At 46.3% G+C, this 11,745-nt stretch overlaps 1 protein-coding gene across 1 annotated transcript in view; it reads right to left on the reverse strand.

Moving 5' to 3' along the window:
* The window catches only part of DCBLD1 (discoidin, CUB and LCCL domain containing 1), a 51,028-nt gene extending 39,579 nt beyond the window's left edge, over window positions 1-11,449 (reverse strand). The window contains 2 exon segments of the mRNA XM_054173999.1: window positions 11,019-11,286; window positions 11,288-11,449. Coding sequence (XP_054029974.1) covers window positions 11,019-11,286; window positions 11,288-11,449 — 430 coding nt within the window.
* Window positions 11,450-11,745: the final 296 nt, after the last annotated feature.

Below are 11,745 nucleotides of genomic sequence, written 5' to 3' on the forward strand. Positions count from 1 at the left end.
ATCTTCCATGGCCTTTAAATTAGTATCAATACATTTTCAAGGGAAGCAGTCCCCCACTTTGCAGCATGCTCTAGCACAAAAGGAAAAATAAATGGTGTGTAAACATTTTCTTTGAATTGCATTTTAATTTGGTTTGCCCATTGTAATGGGCTGCCCAGGGAGGTGGTGGAGTCACCATCTCTGGAGGTGTTTAGAAAGAGACTGGATGGGGTGCTTGGTGTCATGGGTTAGTTGATTAGATGGTGTTGGGTGGTGTTGGGTGATGGGTTGGACTTGATGATCTCAAAGGTCTTTTCCAACCTGGTCTGGTCTATTCTATTCTATTCTATTCTATTCTATTCTATTCTATTCTATTCTATTCTATTCTATTTCCAGGAAACATTTCAACCCCTGTGCTGCAGCAGCTCCTCAGGACACTGCTTTTGCTAACCAAGCATTGGCTGGGAGGAGGACTGAGAGCAGGAAGGGAAGGCAGAAGAGCAGAAGAAACAAAGCAATGCTGTGGAGTGCTGATCTTGTTGCTCAGATTATTTACTTACCAACTTCAAAGGGATGCAAAAGGAGAAGGAGGTCAAGCAAACCACAGCATGATTTTTTTCCCCTCCTCTTCACAGACATTATTTACTTTAATGTCCCTCTTAAAGTAGGAATGAGAAAGCAGCAAATGATCTCCAACTGGTTCCGCAGTGGTTCCTTGAATCACAAATTCCCACCACGTGCCCAGCTGTGATGCTTCCCCCCCCCTCTTACCCCCCACCAGTCATGGCCCAGCTGTGGCTGGGGGCTGGCTTCCCTCAGGGAGTCCCCTGAAGCCAGCCTCAGGAGATGCTCTGCCTCAAACGTATCAAGTTATTTTGGCAAGCAATGATCAGCATCATCAAGCACAGAAAAACTCTCCCTGACAACCATTATAAATGCCTTATCTAGCCAAGGAGCTTACAACTCTGCTGCCACTTTTCAGAGTTAAAGAGTTCTTTACAGATTGCAGGCACAGCCACATGCCAGGGAGCTGGGGAGGCCTGTCCAGCTGTGCTGACCTACAGGGCAGTGACTCTGCTGGATTGCCACAAACAGCCCTGGGCAGCCTTTACTACCCCCAGAAACCTCCCATCTTTGCAGAAGTTTGCAAAGACAAAAATAAAATAAAAAGAGAAACTGAGAGCTGTGATTTTAATTATTTGCTGCTAAAATGCCTAAAGCAAGCAGGAATCTCCCTATGAGCAACTTCTTCCATCAACAGGAAGCTGTGTTCCCCTAAACTTCTTGGCCACCTTAACAAGTAGTAAGAGTAGAGTAGAGTAGAGTAGAGTAGAGTAGAGTAGAGTAGAGTAGAGTAGGAATAGGATAGAATGGAATGGAATAGAGTAGAATAGAATAGAATAGAATAGAATAGAATAGAATAGAATAGAATAGAATAGAATAGAATAGAATAGAAAATAGAATAGAGATCACATCCAACCTGTCACCCACCACCATCTAATCAACTAAACCATGGCACCAAGCACCCCATCCAGTCTCTTCTTAAACACTTCCAGTGATGGTGACTCCACCACCTCTCTGGGCAGCACATTCCAATGGCCAATCTCTCTTTCTGTGAACAGCTTCTTCTTAACATCCACTCTAATCCTCCCCTGGCACAGCTTGAGACTGTGTCCTCTTGTTCTGGTGCTGGTTGCCTGGGAGAAGAGACCAACCCCCACCTGGCTACAACCTCCCTTCAGGTATTTGTAGACAGCAACAAGGTCTCTTCTGAGTCTTACTTAAAGCCACACAGATCTGAACCAGAAGCTGACACACTGGAACATTTCCAGTTTCATGGTCTCTATGAAAACTTGACTAATTTTGCTGCTTAACCAAAGAACTTTCTAGAAAGCAACCATCTCAGGTCAGCTGGAGTGGAGGAGGTTCCTCCTGAACATAAGTAAAAACTTTTCCTCTGTGAGGCTGACAGAGCCCTGGAGCAGGCTGCCCAGAGGAGTTGTGGAATCTCCCTCTCTGGAGACTTTCAGAAGCACAAGCTCTATGACGAGAGGCTAAGGGACCTGGGGTTGCTCAGCCTGGAGAAGAGGAGGCTCAGAGGAGACCTTATTGCTCTCTACGACTATCTGAAGGGAGGTTGTAGCCAGGTGGGGGCTGGTCTCTTCTCCCAGGCAACCACCCACAGAACAAGAGGACACAGTCTCAAACTGTGCCAGGGGAGATTTAGGCTGGATGTTAGGAAGAAGTTCTTCCCAGAAAGGGAGATTGGCCATTGGAATGTGCTGCCCAGGGAGGTGGTCGAGTCACAGTCACTGGAGGTGTTTAGGATGGATGGGGTGCTTGTGCCATGGTTTAGTTGATTAGATGGTATTGAATGATAGGTTGGACTCGATGATCTTGAAGTTCTTTTCCAACCTGGTCAATTCAATTCAATTCAATTCAATTCAATTCAATTCAATTCAATTCAATTCATCTCTATTCTATTCTATTCTAATTCTATCCTATCCTATCCTATCCTATCCTATCCTATCCTATCCTATCCTATCCTATCCTATCCTATTGTATTCTCTATCCCTGTGTGTCCTATTCTAGGTGCTCTGGCAGGGGTGGTTGGACTCGGTGATCATTCAAGGTGCCTTCCAACCCCTAACTCTCTGTGACTCTGTGGTCTGCACACACATCTTCAGCACTCGTGACAGGATGAAACCTTATGCTACGTGGCTGCATTTATGCATGAGACCTCGGTGGCAAGATGATTCAGATTACTGTAGAAGTCACAGTGCCCGAAGGAGAGAAGGCAGTTACAGCCTGCCAGACCTTTGGCTATGAATTATGCATGAGGACACAGGATTAAGAAATCACTGCATTCTGCAAAGAACAAGATCCTGCAACACATAAGGGACAAGGCTGACACAGGAATGTAAATAGCACCATACAGTTTGCTTGCTTTCCTTCTATTAAATCCCCAGAAATAGGAGCAAACTAGGTTTGCCTTTGCTTTTCAGGAGCACTATCTAGTTCCATCACAATCTGTGAAAGACAGAGAGTACTGAAGTGCACGTCAAAGAAGAAGTGTATTTTAGTCGCTGCTTCCAGGACTTCAGCAGTACACCCAACCGTAGTGCTCAAGGGAAGCGAGTTTCAGCCCTGGAATTTGCTTTTCAGCACTCTAAATACAGCACTCTGGAGACTGAGGGTGTGAGAAAACTTCTCTGGCTTTTCAACTGCTACCACAACAACAACAAAAAGGAGATTTGTAATTGATTTATTTCCTGCAGAGTGTTCTTCGCCGCTTTTCTTTCGTGGAGGAGGTGTGCTGCTGTGATTGACCACTTCGACATTTTATTGGTCTCTGTGTGTGGAACTACACAAGCATGGAAATTTCAGGGGAATTTTAAGTGGAAAGTCTCCATGCTTGCTAAAAGGAAGCTGATTTTGTTTTCTAACAAATACCTGCCCACTTTAGGATATATGTTTACATGATGCACCTCAAGTACAGGGGGGACACTGAGAAGGTCACTCCCAAGCCCAGAAGGAACCTTGAAGGGCTGTAAATAAATGAGTGGATGGTTGTGCTCCTCCCACAGCCCCCATGCAGAGTAACCCAGGACCCTCATGAAGCTTCAGATAGATGCTTCTTCCATGTCCCTCTGCCTACAGCATCCCAGCAACAAGACAGGGATGTGAGGCCACGGCAGGAGATGGAGGCCTGCTCCCTCGTCCTGGGGCCCCTCTGTGCTGGGAGAACATTGTGCCACTAGGGCACCTCTTCTGATTCTGCTGATCTGGCCAAACATGCAGTTGGATTTCCATTAAGGGTTTTTCAGGCAAAGTAGGAAATGTTAATCTTAACTGAGAGACATATCATATCTATGCAAATTGTTTGCTCTACTTTCTCCATCTGTTTTTTTTTTTTCCCCCAAGTTTTTCCTCTTTGCTGTGCTTTACTGGAGATTAACTTACAGTATATTGCACCAAATTTGGACTGTGTGGGAAACATATGCTGCAAGCTCAGGGCCAGACTTGAATATTGGGTTGCACAGAAATAGGAATATTCACAGCAGTGCTAAGGACTGACAAACCCACAGGGACAGGAAATTCAGAGACACCAGGGTAAGGAGAGGCTGAAGCAGAGCTGTTCCAGTTACAGTAGCAGGTGGGAAGGCAAGGTTTCAAAACAGCTTTAATTTGGGCAAGAGGAAGTAGCTGAACATGATAGAATGAAACCACCACTCTCTTTTTGCTTTTTTTTCCCCCCTTAATATGCTATTCCCTTGTTAATGTGACACAAGTCAAGCAAGACTGACAGTTACCAGTGATGAAGAGTGCACTTTTTTTCTGGAAAGCAGACCTGTCCCATCTTACTTGAAAATAAATCACACATTCACCTTTTTAGCCTGCGTGCCTGGGTGGAATAGATGATATTTTAGTAAGAAAGGACAGCAGAAAGCAAATTATGCAACCTCTCCCATTATCCCCAAGGTGGAAATTAAAATGTATCTCAAGAGAACATTAATTAGCTTGGTAAGGAAACAGTAATTGGCATTTATTAGCAAGACACAATTTTCTGGTTTGCCTTTTGACTCAGTCAGTCCAACTTCTAGGAAACTAGCAGTGTCCTCTATGGGTAACACAATATAACCAGTGGTTCCTTACAGTGCCAGTGGAAATGGAAGCAAAATTGAACTGAACTAAGGCAAAGATATGGCCAAAGAGTTACATCAGGCTGCTGGTCTAGAACACTGAAAGCAAGAAATGTCTTTTTTTCCCCCTGTATTCTCATGTGAGCAGCCTGCCTGATGCTCATTGTCAGGGTATTAACCAGAAAGGTGTATTCAGCAGCTCCCTAAACCAGTAAAGCTTATGAGCTCCCTGGTTGGTTTTGGCTGCATAGATTTGATCTGAGAGGTATTTGGAGAAGAAATAAATTAATAATTTACAAAAAAATAATAATAGAAAGGCAATCAGAAATTGTTCACAGAAAGAGTGATGGGCCATTGGAATGGGCTGCCCAGGGAGGTGGTGGGGTCACCATCACTGGAGGTGATTAAGAAGAGACTGGATGGGGTGCTTGGTGCCACGGTTTAGTTGATTAGATGGTGTTAGGAGATAGGTTGGACTCGATGATCTTGAAGGTCTTTTCCAACCTGGTCAGTTCTATTCTATTCTAGTGCTGGTTGTGCCACTGTGATCCACAGCATCATTTCTGTGACTTCTGTGACACATTAATGTGAGTTTTAAGGACCACAAGTTTAACTACACCTCTTCTGTCTGTCACAAAATAGTGCTGATTCCTTGCCACTTCCAGCCACTCATTGAATGCGGCACAAAACAACACACACTACAATAAGAGCTTATCTTTTGAAGCTCTGCTTTAAAGCCTTCAGCTCTGTGGCTTCCAGGCATTTCAACTTCCATTCCCCTGTACCATGCTGACACAAGGAATATGAGATGCTACAAATCCCTGGCTTTGGGAGCAAGCTGAGGCAACAGGAAGAGCAACAGCTCCTGAGCCAGCAGTGAACCTCGCCGTCAAAGTCTCCAGTAGAGTGTGACCAGCAGGATGCTTGACTTTATAAGTTAAAATAGAATGTTTTTCATACTTGGAGGAGAAAAAGGACTTCCCTGTTGTTGTTGTTTTGAGCTTGGTTTACAACCAAGGCATAGCTGACTATATTAAGTCAAACACAGAACGAGCGTGGCACCAGAGCAGAACACAAGTAGTTTTGGGCAGTTACCACAGCTGCAACAACAAAGCCATTCTGTTCTGATGGGTGAAGACACCCACCTACAATTCCAATGTTTTGAGGTCTCTCCTACTGCACCATGAAGAAAAGTTTTGTTTGATTTCTGACAGGACACCCAGGCCTTTGTACAGCATCAGGGATCTCGTCCAGAACTCCCCATGTGGTTTTGTGATTGGAAATAAAACAAATAAACACCATTTTTATTCAGTAGACATGAACATCTGGAAGATGACATCAACATGACTTCAACTTTAATGTCAAAGCACGAGACTGAAATCCAATATTGCTGAACAATCTGCCGTGGAAGTGCCAAAAACTTGAACATCACAGATTAAAGCTGTGATAGAAACAAGGTTTCTGCAGTAGCTGAGAGAAGAAACAGTGTTTTAGAGCTTTACTAACTGCCTGATGAACGCTATTTTAGCAGCTTGAGGCTAAATGTGCGATGCTAAATAACAAAATGAAGATTCTGGTCTTCCAGGAAGCATTGGCTCTGGATTTCTAGCCTTGCTCTGCTTTCCCCCTTCTATTCTTCTGTCCCTCTCATGCGTGAAAACACCTCTACTGAAGCTCTTTGGAGATGTACAAAGCCAGTGTAGCTTGAGCATACTCATTCTTCCCTCTCCCTGCATGCAGAGCCAGCATGGAACCACCAGGCAGGCAGCTGCTGCCAACAGACAGCAGCCCAACAGACACCAGGTGAACAGAAATAATTAGCATGGTTGCACTGGGACTGGAAATCCTGCTCAGGGAAGATGAAAAAGTCCCACCACCACCAAGCTAAACCTTCATGTCTTGGAAGGAGATTCCTGAGAGGCAAGTCCTGGCTCTGACAAAAGAAGAGACAGGGAGAGAGGGAACGAAAGACTAAAGTACTTCCTCCTCATAACACCCTCAGCTCCCAAGCTTAATTATACAGGATCAACAATTCTAACCATAACTACTGGCAGCCTCTCTACATGCAAGCGTCCAGCAAACCTCAAAAATGTCTTTAGCACACAGAAAATTTCCCAGTCCAAATGAATTTAATTAGATAGTTCATAATTTATTCCAAAAGCAATGATGAAGACACTGCATACTCTTCAAACTACTCAAACCCTTATCCTTTTTATTTTATTTAAGCATCACTGGTAGATTGTCCCAGTTTGAAGTTTCCTAATCCTGGCTGAAAAGCTAATTAAGGCTTTTAGGGGAGTTGTGTGCTCATTCTTATGCATTGCTGTCAACTTTTGGGTTGATTGCAGATATTTGGGATCCAACACTATTCCACTGAATCCAGTCAGAAGGATTTTATTTTGATTTTGCCTGGCTTGTTTTATTCTTAGCAGATGGTGCAAAGCCATGTGTTGATGAGTACATGCCATGGGAGAGCATCTGATACAATGCAGCCAGCCCCAAACTACAGCGGGGTCTCTGCTGAGGGCTTCAGTGCCTGCCACCACTCAAGGCCACATTTCTTGGGGTGGTGTGCTAGCTCAGAGGGGTACCAGCTTTGTACAACTGGGACCTGACATAGTTTTGAGGCATCTCTATACAGTAGCATAAGCATTCTCAAAGTCAATGTTTTACAAAGTACATTTTACTGTGCTACAAATGCAGCTCCAATGGACTAAAGGTGGCACCACGCTGATAAATATAAATGGATTTGGTTTTGCATATGAAAATCAATAAGAAATTTGCATGAGCTATGATTCAACAGCCATGCATGTTATGTGAATGTGCAGGTAACAACTTTCCCAAGGCATCTTTTTACCTCCCTCCTTTGTCAGTGAGACTCCCAGTGGCCTCCCTGTCTCTGATTGTGTTTGAAATATGTCCCCTGATAACCTAAAGAGAAGTACATATAAAGGGCTTAAAGCTATTTATAGCAAAGCCTGTGCAACTGGAAACATTGCCATTTTCATGTGGCATTTTCATGTGGCTTATGAACTGCAACTAGAAATCTGTTGCCTCCCTCTTTAGTGATTCCAAGCAGCACTCACAAGGCGAGACAGAGCGAGCCAAGGAAAGAAGCAGACATAAGGACAAAATGCAAACAAACTGAAAAATCTACCAATCATTTATACTCAGAAACTGGAAGGGGGTGGGTACAAGAAAGATTCATCTCTCTCTCTGCATTTCAGACTGCTGGATATGGGCATGCAAAGTGGATTAGCATGATCACACTGATATTCTTTGGTATGGGTTTTGTACAACCCCCCGAGAACAAGCATAAGCTCTCATAATTACTGCATATGCTGTTGTCACATTAAGTAACAGCCTCACTTAAAAAATGTTTCAGAGTCTACTGCCCATCAATTCTTCTAACTGAGCACTGGGTACAAGTGTCACTAGACTCAGGAATCCCATAAGCAAAGTTCATGTTCAGAGGCTGATCGGCAGATGCCACAAGAAATAGTTTCATTGCTTTATTTGAAGTGAAAATAAATGGGTTATAGCAGGAGCAGCGGCTTAAATCTTAACAGAGTACCATTCCCCTTCCTATTATGCCCTTCTACGAACAAACAACCCTCAGGTGAGCTTCAAGTCCTACTGGCCAGAAATGTAATAAAGACAGACTTAGATTCAACTCTGATTTAGATACCTGCCCTCCACAATGACATGGTTCAAGGTCTTGCTCAATGAGACCAGAAGAAAAAAAACAGAAGGCAGTGAAAGGCAAAGATAAAGCGTTCAGGTTTCCCTCCTTTCTACCTTAGGCTTGAACCACCAGAAGGAGAGATTGAGAAGACAGACCAGGTCGGGCACATCCACGTGAGGCTGGCACGTAGGGAGCAAGATGTTGTCAGCAAAGAACTGGCAACTGGAACCACGAGAGGAATTATCAGTGCATTAGCAGAATTAAAAGGGAAAAGAAGAACCTTTTATTATAAATGCCAAAGCTACTTATTACTCATGGACAGTCATAGATGTGATATTTGTCCCCAGGTGAGACCTACTAAGCTTATAAAAATGTTTTAATTAAAGTCAGATCCCTAAACACACAGCCTTCCCCATCTGAACAACAGAATCCCACATTTCAGATGGCTCTGGATAGCACACAGACATTGAACTGATTTTCAAGAGCAGAAGAGGTTGGATTTGATGATCTTTGAGGTCTCTTCCAACTTTGGTGATACTGTGAAGAGCTGACACCTGGGCTCTGCATGGTCACACTCGGATATGAGCAATGCTATGAGGTAACAAAGCTACAGTGAAAAAATTGGGCCCTTGCCTTGATCTGAAATTTAAGTGAAAGAACAGAAGCTGTAACAGCAGCTTCATCCTCGTTCCGTAGCATCCCTCAGGGAAAACTGAAAAGGAAGGTGAGTTGGTCATGGTAAAAAAACAAACAGGTTGTGCAGACAGGTCCTGAGAAGCCAGGAAAGTGTGCTACTTGATTTTTAAAGATGAGTAATTTTAAATCAATATATTTAAAGCAGCACAACTCTCTTTGAAGCAGCTGGTTGAAGGCACCAGCGGTGACAAGATACAGAACTAGCTGCAACTGGAGCCTGATTTGCTCTGGCACTTCCCGTGCTCCATCACAACTTTTAAATCAAGTCAAGAAGCTTGTGTAACAGGAAGTTGGGATCCACTTATCCTTATCTCCTTTCTCCACTGGTGTGACTTTAGAACATTTAGCCCCTAATTTACAGGGTAATATCAGTAAAGGAATAGAATAGCTGCACCCTGAGGAGAAAGGAAAGACAGAGGTCGGAATCTCTTCTGCTTTCTAGACACTGGTCAGACTCATATACATTGGACTTTGGTCCAAAGAGAACCAGACAAAATACTACTTGTGTTTCCTTGCCGTTGGTTTGATAGTGGAAATATTTTCTAGTGCAACATAAGGGCTTTCACCAATTAATTTAGGAGTAGGATTCATACTGCTTCATGTCACTGTGCGCACTAAAAACTCCTCAAATCACAGAATGGCAACAAACTTACTGTTTCTGACTCTCCAAATAACTTTCTGCTTCTTGTCATCATGTGAGACAAACATTGGTGAAAGAGGAAACAAAATATTGTCGTCTCGTGTGAGACAGACATGAGTGAAGGAGGAAACAAACAAGCAAAACCCCTCAAAACACTGATGAAAACAGGGGAATGAGGGTGTACTTTTTTTTTCCTTTGGTTCATGTATATTTCCTGGAGCATACCAAGTTGGAGTCTCAAAACAGGGAAACATACTGAGGATGGAATAGCAAAGCTGGCACAAAGCTGACAAGTGGAAAAGCAACACAACTCATACCAAATTCTCCCTTCTGTGGAGATCCATATCGAAAAATCTCCATTCGTAGGAAGTTGTGTGGAGGAGAGGCACAAATCAGCCAAACAAAGTACTTTGTACCACTGCCTGGATGCACTGCTAATGCCCTCGGTTCTGGAATTTGCAGCCAAGTTGGAACATTAGTGCAGGGACTATTAATTTATCTGAATGCACGATCGAGCTCATTACGCTTAATTTCCAGTGTTAACTATTTAACCAGCCCAGTAGCTGTCGGTGAACTGCCCTAAGATGGATGCATCAGGCTAGGCAAATGCCACAACCAAAAGGTTGCAACTCCTCGGTAGGAGCAGTCGGCTGTGCTTGTAATTTACACAGGAAGCTTAACTGGGAGCCGCATAAAAACACCGGTTAAGGAGAGGAGAGCCCGATCCCTCACTGGGCGAGCTGCAGCATCACAAAAGGGCTGTCGAGATCCCTGCCAAGCTCTGTCCCGACACGAGTGTGCTCGGTCTCAGCGGGGCGGTGTGCGAACAGACTCGCCTGCGCCCGACTGAGACACGGGGACTCAGCTGAGGGACCGGGCCCCGGGGAGCGGGGCGGAGGAGCTGTTGCCGGTCGTCCAGCACCGGTTGTCGATCTCGGGACTTCTTCCGCTGGGGACAGGCACCCAGGTGGCCGCGGGAAGGGCCGGAGCCGCTCCCAGACCCTGTCTACAACTTGCCGGAGAGTTTGGCTCCGCTTGTTTGACTTCTTAAAAAAAAAATATTAAAATCCTAATTAAGGAAATCCGAAGCAAACCCAAGTGTGCATTTAGCCTAGGGCCGGTTACCGCCTTAATCTCACAGCTACTCAGACACGGGGATAAACCCGGCGAGCATTAACCAGGTCAGCTATATACAGCCCGAGAGGAGCTCTGGCTGCGCTCCCGCGCAGCAATAAGGCGAGGACGGCGTGGACCGCTCCTCGCAGCACCCCACCGCTCGTCCTCTGCGCAAGGTGGACGCCCCGAGGGGCCGTGCAGCATGGACCCCTTCCTCACCCGCCCACCCCCGAACCCACCACCCCCCAAACTCACTCACCCAGCTTCTCCGCCCGCAGCCAGAGCGGGGCCGAGGCTCCAAGCAGCAGGGAGAGCAGCAGCGAGGGGGCGGCCCGCACCCCCCCGGCGGGGCCCATGGCTCCGGCTCCCGACCGGGCGGGCAAGGCACAACTTCCCCACTTCCCTCCTGCTCCTTTCTCTTCCTCTCCTCTTCGTCTTCTTCCTCCTCCTCCTCCTCGCCGGGGCGGCTCCGGGGCCAGCCCGCGCTCCCGCGGACGGGGGCGGCCGCTCCCCGACATCCTTCCCCCCCGCAGGTGTTTCAGCGGAGGCGGAGAGAGGACCGTGTAGGGCTGCCCCTGGCCCCGCGCCCCTCCGCTGGCCGGGCTGCAGATCTGCCGCCTCCCGCCTCCCCAGCCCGGGGCTGGGGGTGGAGAAAGGAAGCGGGAGAAAGGGAAGAGCCACTGCTCCCATTGGGCTGCAGCATGGGGGATCTCCTCCTCCTGCCGTGGACCGAGGGGCTGGCTCGGCCCCGCCGCCCCCTCGCCTGCCCTCCGCTGGAGCTGTTTCTCCCAACCATCGTTGCTCCGGGATCGGGGACTCCCCAAACCCCCCCCCCCCAGCCCCGCGCATCGCTTGCGCGCCCCCGAAGCCGACAGGCCGTACACATGCACGTATACATGCACACACGCTTACACACATGTAATTTAAAGAAAGCAGGAATATCTTTGTCGTTTGCAGGCTAATTCCCAAGCTAATTCCAGCTGCCA

The sequence above is a fragment of the Dryobates pubescens genome, chromosome 28, assembly GCF_014839835.1.
Source record: "Dryobates pubescens isolate bDryPub1 chromosome 28, bDryPub1.pri, whole genome shotgun sequence".
Classification (NCBI taxonomy): domain Eukaryota; kingdom Metazoa; phylum Chordata; class Aves; order Piciformes; family Picidae; genus Dryobates; species Dryobates pubescens.